Below are 13,102 nucleotides of genomic sequence, written 5' to 3' on the forward strand. Positions count from 1 at the left end.
GTTACCCCTCAGGCCTAAGCTCTCTCTCTTTCGTTTCTCGGGGCTTAAACGCTTCCCCCTCCTTCTGATCTCAGCCAAACCCTTCACCTCTTTTCTTTTTCTCCGTCTGTTCATAGTCTCTTCCGCCTCAAGTCTTGGCCTCTAAAGCTTGGTACGTTTTTGCATTAATAGAACCGATAAAATTTAGTTGCTTAGAAAAATCTGCAATCAACATTCGACAAAAGGGTATATATATACCTCTGTTTTGCTGCTTAGGTATTACATAAAAGGACAAAGCTTTTTTGGGTTTTAAGAATGCTTTTGACATTGGGTTTTCTCCAACACGCATGTTTGATTAGTGATGATACTATGAACTTTAATTTTGGTTTGCAATTGTGGATTACTATGTTATTTTTTCTCTCAACTTACAAAAATGAAATGTTAATTCTTGGGGTGTGCCTCTCTTTTGTTTTTCATGAGTATGATACTATGATCTCCCACATTGTTTCCATAAGCTGAGAAGGTCATTGATTTTCTTGGTATTATTTATCTGCTATTTAAAGTGAACTCCATATGCTTGACAAAATGTCTGAGTTGAATTTTATGGATAATTTTATATAGGTTGGATAAAGGTCTTGCATTGGGTACAGGTTCTATCTGCAGATAGCCATTTGAATGATAGGCATATGAGGTGTTTCTTCGCTTGAAAGCCCATTTAGCAGGTGAGGAGGAAGTTTGCCTAGGATGGACTGTTGTAACAGTAGATGATTAACAAGTCGTGGGATGTCATGATAGTGTTGGGCTATTGGGGAAACACCACTTTTGGAACTTAAAAAGCTCTAAGCAATGGGTTTTATTTATTTCATTTTATTTTTATTTTTAGCCCCAGCAAGTAGTGGTTATTTTATCATCTTCCCCATAAATAGGATTAAGCTTCAACTTGGGTTGGTATTTTATATGATAGTGTAGACATAGTAGCATGTTCCTCTTCCATTTATCTCATGTTCGCTTTGTTTTTCCCTCTACCTTTTTTTAAACTTACAATTTTCCATCTTAAATGGGGTGTTTTCTTCTCTAGAATCAGACTTGCAGGGTTGGGTAGGAAATGAAAGTTTTGAGAATCAGGTCCAACAGATGCAAGAACCCAAAATAAGGTTTGCACTAAACTTTCTTATGCAATTTTCAAATTAAATATGGCCTCTTATTTGAAGATATGAGAGTTGAAACCTTCAACCTATAAATTAGTTTCCCGAGTGCCACCACATTCATTTGCCATTCACCAATTATCATAATCTTAGTTTGCTTATTGCAGTATGAGGATATAATGTCTTCTAGATTTACTATGTTGGGCCTATATTCGTTAACTAACTTGAAGAAGTTTTTCATCCATATTCTGTATCAGTACCACTATATCCTTGCACATAATGGATTTGAACCTTTTTCACTAATCTCATATAAAAAGGATTGTTCAAAGTGCCTACATGTAAGAACTTTTGGAGTCACAATTGGTTAGGTAGATGTCAAGCTTAATTATAAGAAGTCAGTTCATTAAGGGCAGTTATATGTTTATACTATGTAGTAATTCTTTTGTCTTCTAAAATTATTAGTACTTATTAGAGAAAATAATAAGAGAACTTTTATAGCAATGGATTTAAATATATATATGTATTGCTTTCATGTAGCCTAAGTTTAGTTATCATTTTCAAGTCATAGTACCTTCAAGTAAACTAAATAGTTTTAATATTTATTTAACTATCCTGTGCATCACATGAGTTAGTAACAAGTATATATATATAGTCCTAAGGTTTATCACTAGTTTATTCCTATGTGTGATGTTGTTTTTTTGGTTTTTGGGCTCATAAAATCTAAAGGACCCATAATAAGAAAGTGGGTTTGATTTTTAGATTAAAATTGGGTTGGACTTGAGTATGTGAGCACAAAGTTGTTTGTCCGTAATACAGGTATTCTGAGGAGAGAGAGACCACTAGGAGCAGAAGCTGAGAGGCAGTGTTGGTTGCTGGAGACCGGAGTGAGTAGACTCATCCATAGCTGTTGGCTTAATCGTATTTTGAAAACTAAGGACTTTGAAGTAGAAAAGAGCTTAGCTTGAGACACAGAGAGATATTAGACATGGTGGGGCTTGTTGGGAGACTCTGGAACTTACAATATAAGAGCATAGTGAAAGAAGCATCAGGAAAAACCCTTGCAGTGGCAAAGTTCTTCTGTGTCCTCCACGTCACCAACACCTACCTATGCACCTTTGCCCTCGTAAAATGTTTTTCCTTAAACTTTACTAAACATGTTTTAGAAAGAAATGATAATAATTGAGTGGTTGCAGGCCTATGGTCCCAGCATGGTCCCGACCTTCAATCTAACCGGCGATATGTACCTGGCAGAGCGGCTCTCCATCAAATTTGGCAAAGTGGGCCCCGGAGATGTTGTCCTCTTACGCTCTCCTGAATCTCCTCGAAAAGTCATGGTAAAGCGCTTGTTGGGATTGGAATCTCATTCTATCACCTATGTTGTTGACCCCATGAAAAGTGATAGATGTGACACTATTGTGGTATCTATTATCATTCATCACGTTAACTTTGTTCTTTTGGAATTTGGATTTTGTTGCTAAATCTTTTAGTTATAGATTGTGCTTTGTTATAGCTAGTGTTAGTGTTGTCATAGGTTCCAAAGGGACATGTTTGGGTAGAGGGAGACAACATTTATAATTCCAGAGATTCAAGACAATTTGGTCCTGTTCCCTATGGCCTCCTTGAAGGCAAAGTATTCTGTAAGGTGACTACATTTCTTTCTTTGGCCCATTTAATGTTGAATTTTGATGCTGTTAATTGTACTTCGTCTTTGTCCCAGCCAAAAAACAAAAGGAGGGTATAATTTAAGTTATTTTTCTGTTAAGAAATTATGTTCTTTTGGCAATGGAATGTATGGTAATTGCCTATGATTTTCTTTCGATTTACATTTGGGGGCAAATTGAAAGTGATACTCAATCAAGTTCCTGTCAGTGCATATGGTTTTGTAGTCAAAGATAATGTGATTAAGTGTACATTTTTTCTGCATTGGTTTTTGATGAATTTACTAGGCCTAAATCATGGATGGTACATTTCTAATTGACAATTTTTTTTGGGGATCAATAATTGGGAAGATTTATTAGTAAGATGAGAAACCTAAGAATATGTCATTCTGAAATTCTAGTTGAGAGAACTAGAATATACATTAAGTTAAATGAAAACTATGAAGATATAACTTAGCATTGAAGAATGTTTGGATAGGTGGGCTTAAAGACAGAAAATAGAAGTCAAAAGTAGAAGTGAAAAACTATTTAAAATTAGTAACCAATTAATACCTTTATTGTGTGTTTGGTTAGAGGATTTGGAAAGGGCATTTGAGGGAGAGCCAGAATTTGAGGAATGGAATTTTATAATTCCTTTGTTTCGCTTGATGAAAGAATAAGGTGCAAATTAATGGGGCAAATAAAAATGGGGTTTGCGTGGGTGACAAATTCTGGGTTTAAATCCAATCAAAATAAGCGTAATTTGATAGATTCACTGAATGTGGGATTTTCTTTTGAGCACACCAAATCTAGATTGCCTTCAAGCATGATCAACCCATCCATCTTATTTGTGGTGATCCGAACCATCTTATCTCTGTTTATCCCTTGCTCTTCACTAAAGATTCATGGTAAGCCTCAATTATACAAATTTCTTCCTCATAGTTACTTGGGGTAAGTCTCAGGTCTTGTTATGGTGTTTGATTATACGGATCATTGTATTTTTTTTCTCTATTGTGGTGTGGATTCTTTATTAATGAAACCTCAAAAGATGATATAGTGTAGATTTCTAGCACATGCAATATTTGTTCTGAATTGGTATTTTTAGAGGCGGTAAAAAAAAAGAAAAAAAAAAGGAAAGTACCACCTGGATTTTATGTTTTGAATGTATATTTTGGATCAGAATGGTTTGGGTGGATCTGAAGCTTTTTTTCTGGAAATCATTCTCTTGTAAAATTTATTTCTAAATAGGTGTTTTTTTTTTTTTAAATGGGTATATGTGTTCTGATTGGGTAAAATTTGTAAAAAGATTGTTGTATGATTCTTTGTTCTTGATATTCATTTTATCAATTTCAATCGATAGCAATCCTTGTACAATTTCAATTGTTATATATGGATTGCTGAGCAATCAAGAAAAGCTCAGAGTAGTTGGATAAAGATTGAGATGGATGAGAGGCAATGCAAGACATATGTAAGAAAAACATACATGCGTCTTGTCATGAATTCTATGTAGCTTTAGAAGTTCACCAACTCAAGAAAAGATGGAGAAAAAACTTCTAGGATGAGGAAGCATCAACCGACAGAAGGATTTATGTAGTCAATTCAGCATAGTTGAGATTATACATAAAATGCACTTGTCCACACTCTACACAGTATCCATATGAAGTGCATGTTAAATCATTGCATTCAGGACAAGAGAATTTGATATGATATATTTGTGAATAACACTGATAACCTCTTATAGCTCACTTTATACTCATGGTGTAACAATTATAATGCCAATGTTCTAGTTGGCTGGTTCTGGTTCACCTTAATGAAAATCAGTGAATTTGCAAAGTCTTGGTTTCTAAAGTCCTAAGCCTAGGAGGATGATTGCTTAAATTTCTACATGTATTTTATGTTTTGGATGGATCTGAAGCTTTTTGTCTGGAAATCATTCTCTTGTAAAATTTATTTTTGAATAGGATTCTTTTTTTTAAAGAAAGGGTAATTATGATGTTCTGAATGGGTAAAATTTGTAAAAAGATTGTTGTATGGTTCTTTGTTCTTGATATTCATTTTATGAATTTATCAATAGCAATCCTTGTACAACTTCAGTTGTTATATATGGAATGCTAAGTTATCAAGTAAAGTTCAGAGTAGTTGGATAAAGACTAAGATGGATGAGACTTGAGAAGCAATGCAAGACATATGTAAGAAAAACATACATGCAGTCTTGTAATAATTCTATGTAGCTTTAGAAGTTCACCAATTCAAGACAAGATGGACAAAAGACTTATAGGATGAGGAAGCATCAACTGAAAGAAGGATTTATGTAGTCAATTCAACAATGTTCAGATTCCACATAAAATGCACTTATCCACACTCTACGCAGCATCCATATGAAGTGCATGGTAAATCATTGCATTTGGGACAAGAGAATTTGATGTGATCTATGTGTGAATAACCTGATAAGATCATATAGCTCACTTTATACTAATGGTTTAACAGTTATAATGCTAATGTTCTGATTGGCTGGTTCACCTTAATGAAAATCAGTGAAATTGTCAGAGTCTTGGTTTCTTAAGTCCTAAGCCTAGGGGGATAATTGCATAAAGTTGACAGCCAGTTGCAGAAGCCATTGGTTATAGCCTTTAATTGAAGTCCTGAAAGTGTGGACAGCTAATGAAACATTTGTTATTATTATTCTTATTATCCCCAACATTTGAGTGGGTGATTGAAACTGTTATCAAGATGTATCAAGTTCACGTTCATGTCATGACCTCTAGGACTTTAATGTCACTGGTTGGTGTTTGATATTCGACCCTTCATAATTATCATCCTGAAAATATCACTGTCAATCTCTTAAATTTTATCATTGCAAAGTTATAGATATGTGTTCATTTGTATGTAGATATGGCCTCCTAAAGAATTTGGATCACTGATGAAGAGCGGAATGAAGGATCCAGATTTATAAGGTACTTTTCTTGAGAATTCATGCTCTTAATGTTCCATTTGGGTGTACATTTCCCTAAACTTGATTTGTCATTGCTCATGTACTAATTTATGAGAGCTCTTTGTAAAGAAAATGGGCAAAACCATTTTATGTGCTTTGTCATAGTACACTTATTCCCTCTTTTTATAAGTGTTTGAGTGGTCTTGCTCCCTTGGCACAAGTGATATAAATTCTGTTGTAGATTTATTGATTTTCTCTCTCTTCATACGTAAGGATCATGTAATTCTCTAGGCGAACTTTGTGTGCACACTCGTGCATGATGTTTCTCCACTAATATAATGGAATATTATTACTTATAAAAAGAAAAGCACTTAATTATTATATATCCTAATTCCAATGGCCTTTGCCATATAATCATTAACTCGTTTCACAAAGTGGCCAAATTTTCTTTTTGTGAATAGCACATTGTGTTGGTTTGGGTTTTAATACATTCATGGTTAGAGTAGAGTGAAGTGTGTGAGAGAATGAAAGGAGATTAGTATATCTTAATTATGTTACCTTATTAATTACATGAATTACATGAAGCTATGTATATTCAAAGAAGAGCCTTATGTGGTTTCTCACTCTAAATTGTTGCTCTTTCATTGCTCTTATCTTGTTCAGGCATTGTGGTGGATGCTATTTAGCTTTACAATACTAATAACAAGTTACCTTTGGTGTCTTTTCCTGGACTTATGTCCTAATTAGCTAAGATTAACAAAGTAAGTGCTTCTACAGTTCAATCAACTGTCTTTCTGTGTTATAGAGCTTTTTTTTTCCTCCTATGATATTCAAGATCTTTCAGGCTTAAATATTTGATTCAAACCTTAATTTTGCAATATATTGTCTACATTACCTAATGATTCATTTGCTGTTTTCTGTTTTTTATTGTTTCATTCCAATTAATCCTATGAATTGCAACCTTGTGATTTATTTTATTTTTATTGGGTGGGGCTCTTTTTGGTTGCTACTGCAAAGATGTGTGGATGGAAACCGAAAAGTGATTGGAAAAAAAAAGGTTTTGGGGAGGTCTATCTAGAAATGGTGAGAAGAAGTTTATTTATGGCTTAGTTTGTGTCAAAATTTCAAGTCAAGGAAAACTTTAACACAGAGAGAGAGAGAGAGAGATGTACAATTAACGATTATAGATACATTGTGATCTTGAAGTCCAGGAGGTTTTTGAAGTTGGTTTTCTTAACAATATTTTTACTTGTTTGGAATAAGGTTTAATTGATTGCAGTCATAATTGATTAAAACTTAATACACTGACTATATCCTTTGAGAACCTTTTCAATTGCAGGTGTCATATTCTTACCATCTCTAAAGTTCATAATGGCTTACAAGTTCAGAGGGGGAATTATCAGCTCTTTGCGTTTGGATTTTCTTCCTTGTTTACTATGTCTAGCTAACAGCCTTGTAACTTAGTGATTGACATTACCTTTTCTCCTTTATGAGGAGAATCAAGGTTCGAATCCCTCTCTACTTCACTTGTTATAACAATTGGATTAAAAAAAAAAAAAAGAATGTTTACTTTGTCTCTGTTTGCTGGAATGCTACTGCTAAAACATATGAATAAGTAAATTAGATTTGTTATTATTGAACTCAATTGAAAGATTGTTGCTTCCTAGGTATTGAACTAATTCATGGCTTTTATCCCTTTTTGTCGCCCCCATCTCGCCAGACGGAAGGGACATGGGAATGTGAAAAAGGTAAAATATTTGCATTTGTTAATTTAAGACTTGGGATAAATTTTTTAGTTATTTACATATTGTCAGTAAAAGGCTACAATGAGAGTACTCTCGTTATATCGATGATGGACTGTTTCAACTTATGTACACCGAATACTTATGTAGCAGGAATATGGCAACAATTGTATCAAGATGGACTCATTGGAAAAAGTTAATCAATGATATGCAACTTTGCATACAATAATTAAATAATCATTCCCCTAATTATAAGATTTAAGAAAGCAAGCAAAATGTGGATGATATCAAATATCACTGGCCCCTTTTGTAAATCAATCAGTTCTTCATCAAACCTGCCTGAGGAGTAAAACTGAAACTAATTATATTTCAACTTAGTATTCCCAGTTCAAGATTAGTGGTAGACATTTTGACAATGTTTTCAAACATTACTACTAGTTGGCAACTGGCAATCTCGAAAGCTATGTAAATTGTCAATGAATTGATTGATAAGAGATCCAATGGGAATGGGTAAATGAGTATATTTTCTTAAAAGAAAGAAAGGAGTGCCCAATCCATTTATAAAGATTGTCTCTGATGTAGAAATTCATTAACGCAATGGCTAGAAAGGTTATTTCTTATAACAAAAGGCATTGACTTCCATATTTCTTAATTCATATTTCATGCAATGCGGAAAAGGAAGGATTGGGTTTGTTGGCAACCTTTATTTAGAGGGGACCATTAACATTTTATGGACTTGGAAGGATTTTCAAAGGGAAAACTTCCAATAGTTGATTGCTAAAGAAAATGTACTTTTTACGAAGAAATCTATGTATACTTGCAAATACTGAGAGAAAATGCTATCTATTCTCTTGTACTTTTGTGCTTCATAACATACAAATAAACTCAAATTTAGTTGTTCCTCTTATTGCACTATTATTAATGGGAGGTATTTCACCGACTCTGATTGATTTTGGAGATACATGTATTGTATTTTGACAATATTATGGAAGCAAATACATTCATATCAAAGTTATACCGGTCTATATAAAAGAAGTTTGATGCGCTTAGAAAAATATGAATAGCTTTAACCTAAACCCCAACATAACTTTAATATGATGGGCAATGTTTACTTTGAAGTAAAAAAAAAATGAAAAAAGGTTTACTTTGAAGAAGTAAATTATATTTTTTACTTTGAAGAAATATAAGTAAATCATATAGACCGGAATAACTTTGATATGAAATGTTTACTTTTAAACATTGCATCAGAGTTTTGTAAACTTTGCATCGACATATGATTTACTCATATTTTTTTACTTTCAAACATTGCATCAAGTTTACTTTTAAAAGTTTACTTTGAAGAAGTAAATCATATAAGTAAATCATATAGACCGGTATAACTTTGATTTAGTTTTAAAAAATTATGATTTACTTATAACTTTAACATCGTATTTTTTACTTTGAAGAAGTAACTCAAATGCTGCACAGCTAAAAAATGAAAAAAGTTTGAAATCATCATTCTCGCCATAAAATTGCCCTCTCCAGAAGAATTTGTTAGGATGATAAGGTTCAATAAAATAAATAGGAAGAGACCTGCATAATTAATTGTTTAATAATCATGTCAGCAATAAATTGTTTAAATTCAAGTTTTTGTAGTTTAAAATAATACATAAAAGATGAGTTTATAGATCAAATAATAAATAATATCCAATTAACATGAAAATTGGTATGAATATTAAGAACATATAAAGCATGTAATTTAAGGGTGAGATTTTTAAAACATGAATTTTATATCAAGTTATTTGATGTAACATTACTTAGAGTTACACTAAGTGTACTTGAATTCAACGCATTGAAAGATAGTTTTCTAAACTAGATTAATGCTAGAGTTCTCTTTTTGCAAATGTCTTCAAGAGACTAAATGTTTAGATTAGGTTATTTTTCATGTAATTTGAGTAGAATATATTTTAGGACATTCAATGTACTCTTGTTGTTTTGTCAGCAAATTATTAAATGGGGAGATTGTTCAAGTCATATTTTTGTATATTGGCAAACACATGATGAAATACACTTTATATGTTGTTGAATCTTAGTTTAAGTGTGTTCAAGGATTGTCCAAATGGTATTATTTGAAGACACAAGACTGTACAAGAAACTGTTCAAGAAAACAAGACTTTGATACCTCTCTCTACCTGTTGATCTATCGAGAATAAATGAATCTCGATACTTAGCTCGACACCTCTCGAACTATAGAGTTACGAGAAAACCTAACAGTAATTTTTGTTTCAGCCTATGATAACTTGGTCCAACTTAGGATTCGTGCACTAGGGTTCCAGAACATATAATTTGATTGAGAGATAGTAAGGGAGAGTCTTGCTTTTAATTCAGAGTCCTGCATTTGTTCCTTAAGATTTTGCCTCTAAAGTTCAAATTTTAGATTGTTTGATGACTGCACCAAACCAAATATGTATAGGGTATGCTGCTTTTATAGTTGCAGCCTCTTCTTTAGAAATAATGAGATATACCATTATTGGTGCAAGTCAAGGTGGATCTCTAGTGTGGAATGAGAAAAATACATTCAGGCTAGAGTATCTGGACAAGGAGACCAATACAAACTTATTCTAAACATCATGGATAAGGACACATTCTCTGCTGATGACTTCATTGGGCAAGCCACGGGAGATATCATAACATCATGTCTCTTTGTTACATTTTATGTACTTAATTAAGAGTTTCATAAATACTTCTCCAAAAGGTATAATTTTTTATGTGGCTTGGAGCCATTAGAAAAGACATTTAGACTTAAACAGTGAGGTAATTCATAGGAGGGACTGGGGGATAATGTAGAGTATGAAAAGCAAATTTTGATGAGCAATATATATATATATATATATATAGGGGATATTGGGCTTTTGCCCTTATTTTGTAAAAAATCTAGCATAATATCCCTGTTTTGAAACTATTAAGGTGTGTCCTTGTTTTAGTACTCGACTTTCGATTTTAAAAAATCGAGTTACAAGTGGAACTCAACATTAGCAATGTTGAGTTTTATGCATATTTTGCCACTTAATTTAAAAAAATAAAATAAAAATTAAGGGAAACTCGACTTTGCTAAAGTCGAGTCAATTAAAAATTTACATATAACTCGATTTTGAGGATATTGAGTTTTATACCAAACTCGATTTTGTTAAAATCTATAAATATATATATATATATATATATATATATCTTTGTTGTTTGATTGTCCTTCCTCTTTTTTCGTTAAACAACAATATCATTAAATAAAAAATCTACATCCAGATCAGTACAAAGTCTGTTAAAAAAGACACCATTACAATCATCCTCCAAAGCCTTAGCTAAGTCCACAAGCGGACTTACAAACATAATGTAATCTAGCTCTTGGTCAGCCCCTAGTCTAGCCATCAGATCAGCGCACCCGTTAGCCTGGCGGTAGCAATGTTTAACTTGAACTTGCTGAAATCTGGTCATCAAATGCCTACAATCATCCAAAATAGGAGATATTATATGATTTACATAGTCAGAATTTTGAAAGACATCCACAACCACTTTGGCATCTATCTCAACAATAAGGTAGGGGATATTCAAGCTACAACACAACATAAGACCATCCCTAAGCCCCCAAAGTTCAGCAGCAAAACTGTTGGTTGTTCCTACATGTCTTGTGAAACCTGCAACCCAATTCCCATGCTCATCACTAACTACTCCTTCACATCCAGCCCGCTCCATGCAACTTATAACCGAGCCATCAGTGTTCAATTTTTCCACCCTATAGGTGGTTTCTCCCACCGGATTCTCTTGCTAATTTTGCAGACTGGGTTTCGTGGTGAAGTGATACAATACATATACTCTGTAGCTTGGTTGTAAATCTCCCTATAAAGGTTGTCCTTCCTCACATACTAGAAGAGTTTTCCATTTGCAGCATCTATGTGGAGGATTTAATGGCAGTAGGAGTGGAGAATGGAACTGCTGAGTTATACCCAGGGACGGATCTACGTTGGGGCAGAGGGGGGCCATTGCCCCCCCCCCCCACATTAAAAAAAAAAAAAACGAGTATAAAAAAATTAAGATTTGCCCTTATATATATATATATATATATATATGTCTCTCCTCCTCTAAAATATTTAGACATTGACCTACAAGAAAAAAAAAAAAAAATTCATGTCCCTTTAACTACAAAAACAAAATAAAAAAATAAATATGGACTAAACAAAAATCGCGCACAAAATAAGAAACACTCATTTTGTATGTTATGTTTTGTTGATGTGTTTTATAATATGAAATGTTTAAGAAATACTTATTTTGTATGTAGTATTTTGCTGAATATGAAATAGATGCTAGTTTTTATTTTCATAAATTTTTTTTTGGTTTTAAGCTTTGCCCCCCTCAAGTATGAATCCTGGTTCCGTCCCTAGTTATACCCTCACGAATATAGTGTGGTTTGCAAAGTCCAAAGTTATTGTGGAGAGATTGAAGTTGGTGTCACTTTCACCCAAAAGGTATTTTTGAATCTTATATATATGAGCTAGGAGCTGGTTGTTTCGATTATTAAAATAAGAATAGTAAACAACATAGTGCTGTATATATGCACCTTCTCCTCTTGAAAGAATAGAATGAACGGTGAGATTGTCATTTCAAGGCCTATTGAATGAGTGCCTGTTAACTTAGAAAAGTGTGTTTAGGTACAGTTCAATTCAATTTAGAAATATAAGGTATGACGGTTAAGGAACTATATCTAAGTTTTGCTGATTTATGATATTGTAACTCTACCACAAAATTACATATTTACTTCTAAGATGTATGCTAATTATGTTTTTGCTTGAGATTGAAATGGTTGGTGTATGGAGTGATAAATGATGCATTGAGTTCCATAAGCCAAAGGAGTACATGACATCTTAATTACAATTTCTTGTTTGATTAATGTGGTTTTTCCTTTTTTAAAATATTGTAGGTAGAAGAGCAATATCATGGAGAAGAGTTGGGAGGATGGAAGCAAAGCTATGACTGCTAGTTTATCAAATATAGTTTGGTGCATGGTTTTCAAAATCTCAATCTAGATTCTACGACCTACGATTTTACAATCCCATCTAATATAGAGAGAGTGTCAGTTGGACCCAAATAAAAAATATTCCAATAGAGTGTCACGTTTTGAGATTTTTGGCCTCTTTAGATAATGCTTACAAATGGATGTAGTGATATATGGTAATTATATCAATGAATGTATAATTTATGTAATTATTTAATATACCAATGTGTATTTTTTTGTTTTTTTCTCAAATAATGTAGGATCGTACGATCCATGATCCGATCCTACGATCCACGATTCCGCCTACCTCCCATGATCCTACGTAGGATCCCAATTTTGACAACCTTGATTTGGTGATTTAATTGTCTTAATTGGATTTGTATGTAATTTGGGATAAGGGTAACATGAGTTTGGTTCAAAGCTTTTGGAATATTTTTCTGCCTAAAAATATTTTTTAACATACTCAACAATTGATTTTCTAGGAACTAAAATAAAATAATTTTAAAAAAAAAATCAAAGGGCTCCAAAAAAAAAAAACCCATAGAGAAAGGAACAAAAATTCAAATTTTGCCATTATTATATTTTAGCACGAAATGTAATGCAATAGCCACAAACTATTGATGTGACCAGCTTTTTATTGGTTT

At 33.0% G+C, this 13,102-nt stretch overlaps 1 protein-coding gene across 8 annotated transcripts; it reads left to right on the forward strand.

Moving 5' to 3' along the window:
* LOC115989069 (mitochondrial inner membrane protease subunit 1-like) lies at positions 1-7,534 on the forward strand. 8 transcript variants are annotated; one of them, XR_004091766.1, is made up of 9 exons: positions 1-151; positions 601-701; positions 1,058-1,133; positions 1,941-2,247; positions 2,318-2,542; positions 2,656-2,766; positions 5,652-5,715; positions 6,357-6,454; positions 7,033-7,533. XR_004091766.1 is itself a non-coding variant. In XM_031112733.1 (8 exons), exons 4-7 carry the CDS (start codon positions 2,110-2,112, stop codon positions 5,712-5,714), a joined length of 537 nt encoding a protein of 178 aa, XP_030968593.1. In that variant the 5' UTR covers positions 1-151; positions 601-701; positions 1,058-1,133; positions 1,941-2,109; the 3' UTR covers position 5,715; positions 7,033-7,534. The 8 variants fall into 8 exon arrangements, 7 of the variants coding, with proteins under 7 accessions (XP_030968593.1, XP_030968587.1, XP_030968589.1 ...); XM_031112733.1 differs by lacking the exon at positions 6,357-6,454 and having other exon boundaries at positions 7,033-7,534; XM_031112727.1 differs by lacking the exons at positions 5,652-5,715; positions 6,357-6,454; positions 7,033-7,533 and having other exon boundaries at positions 2,656-3,202.
* The last annotated feature ends 5,568 nt before the right edge of the window (positions 7,535-13,102 follow it).

Source organism: Quercus lobata, chromosome 5 (genome assembly GCF_001633185.2).
Source record: "Quercus lobata isolate SW786 chromosome 5, ValleyOak3.0 Primary Assembly, whole genome shotgun sequence".
Lineage (NCBI taxonomy): Eukaryota > Viridiplantae > Streptophyta > Magnoliopsida > Fagales > Fagaceae > Quercus > Quercus lobata.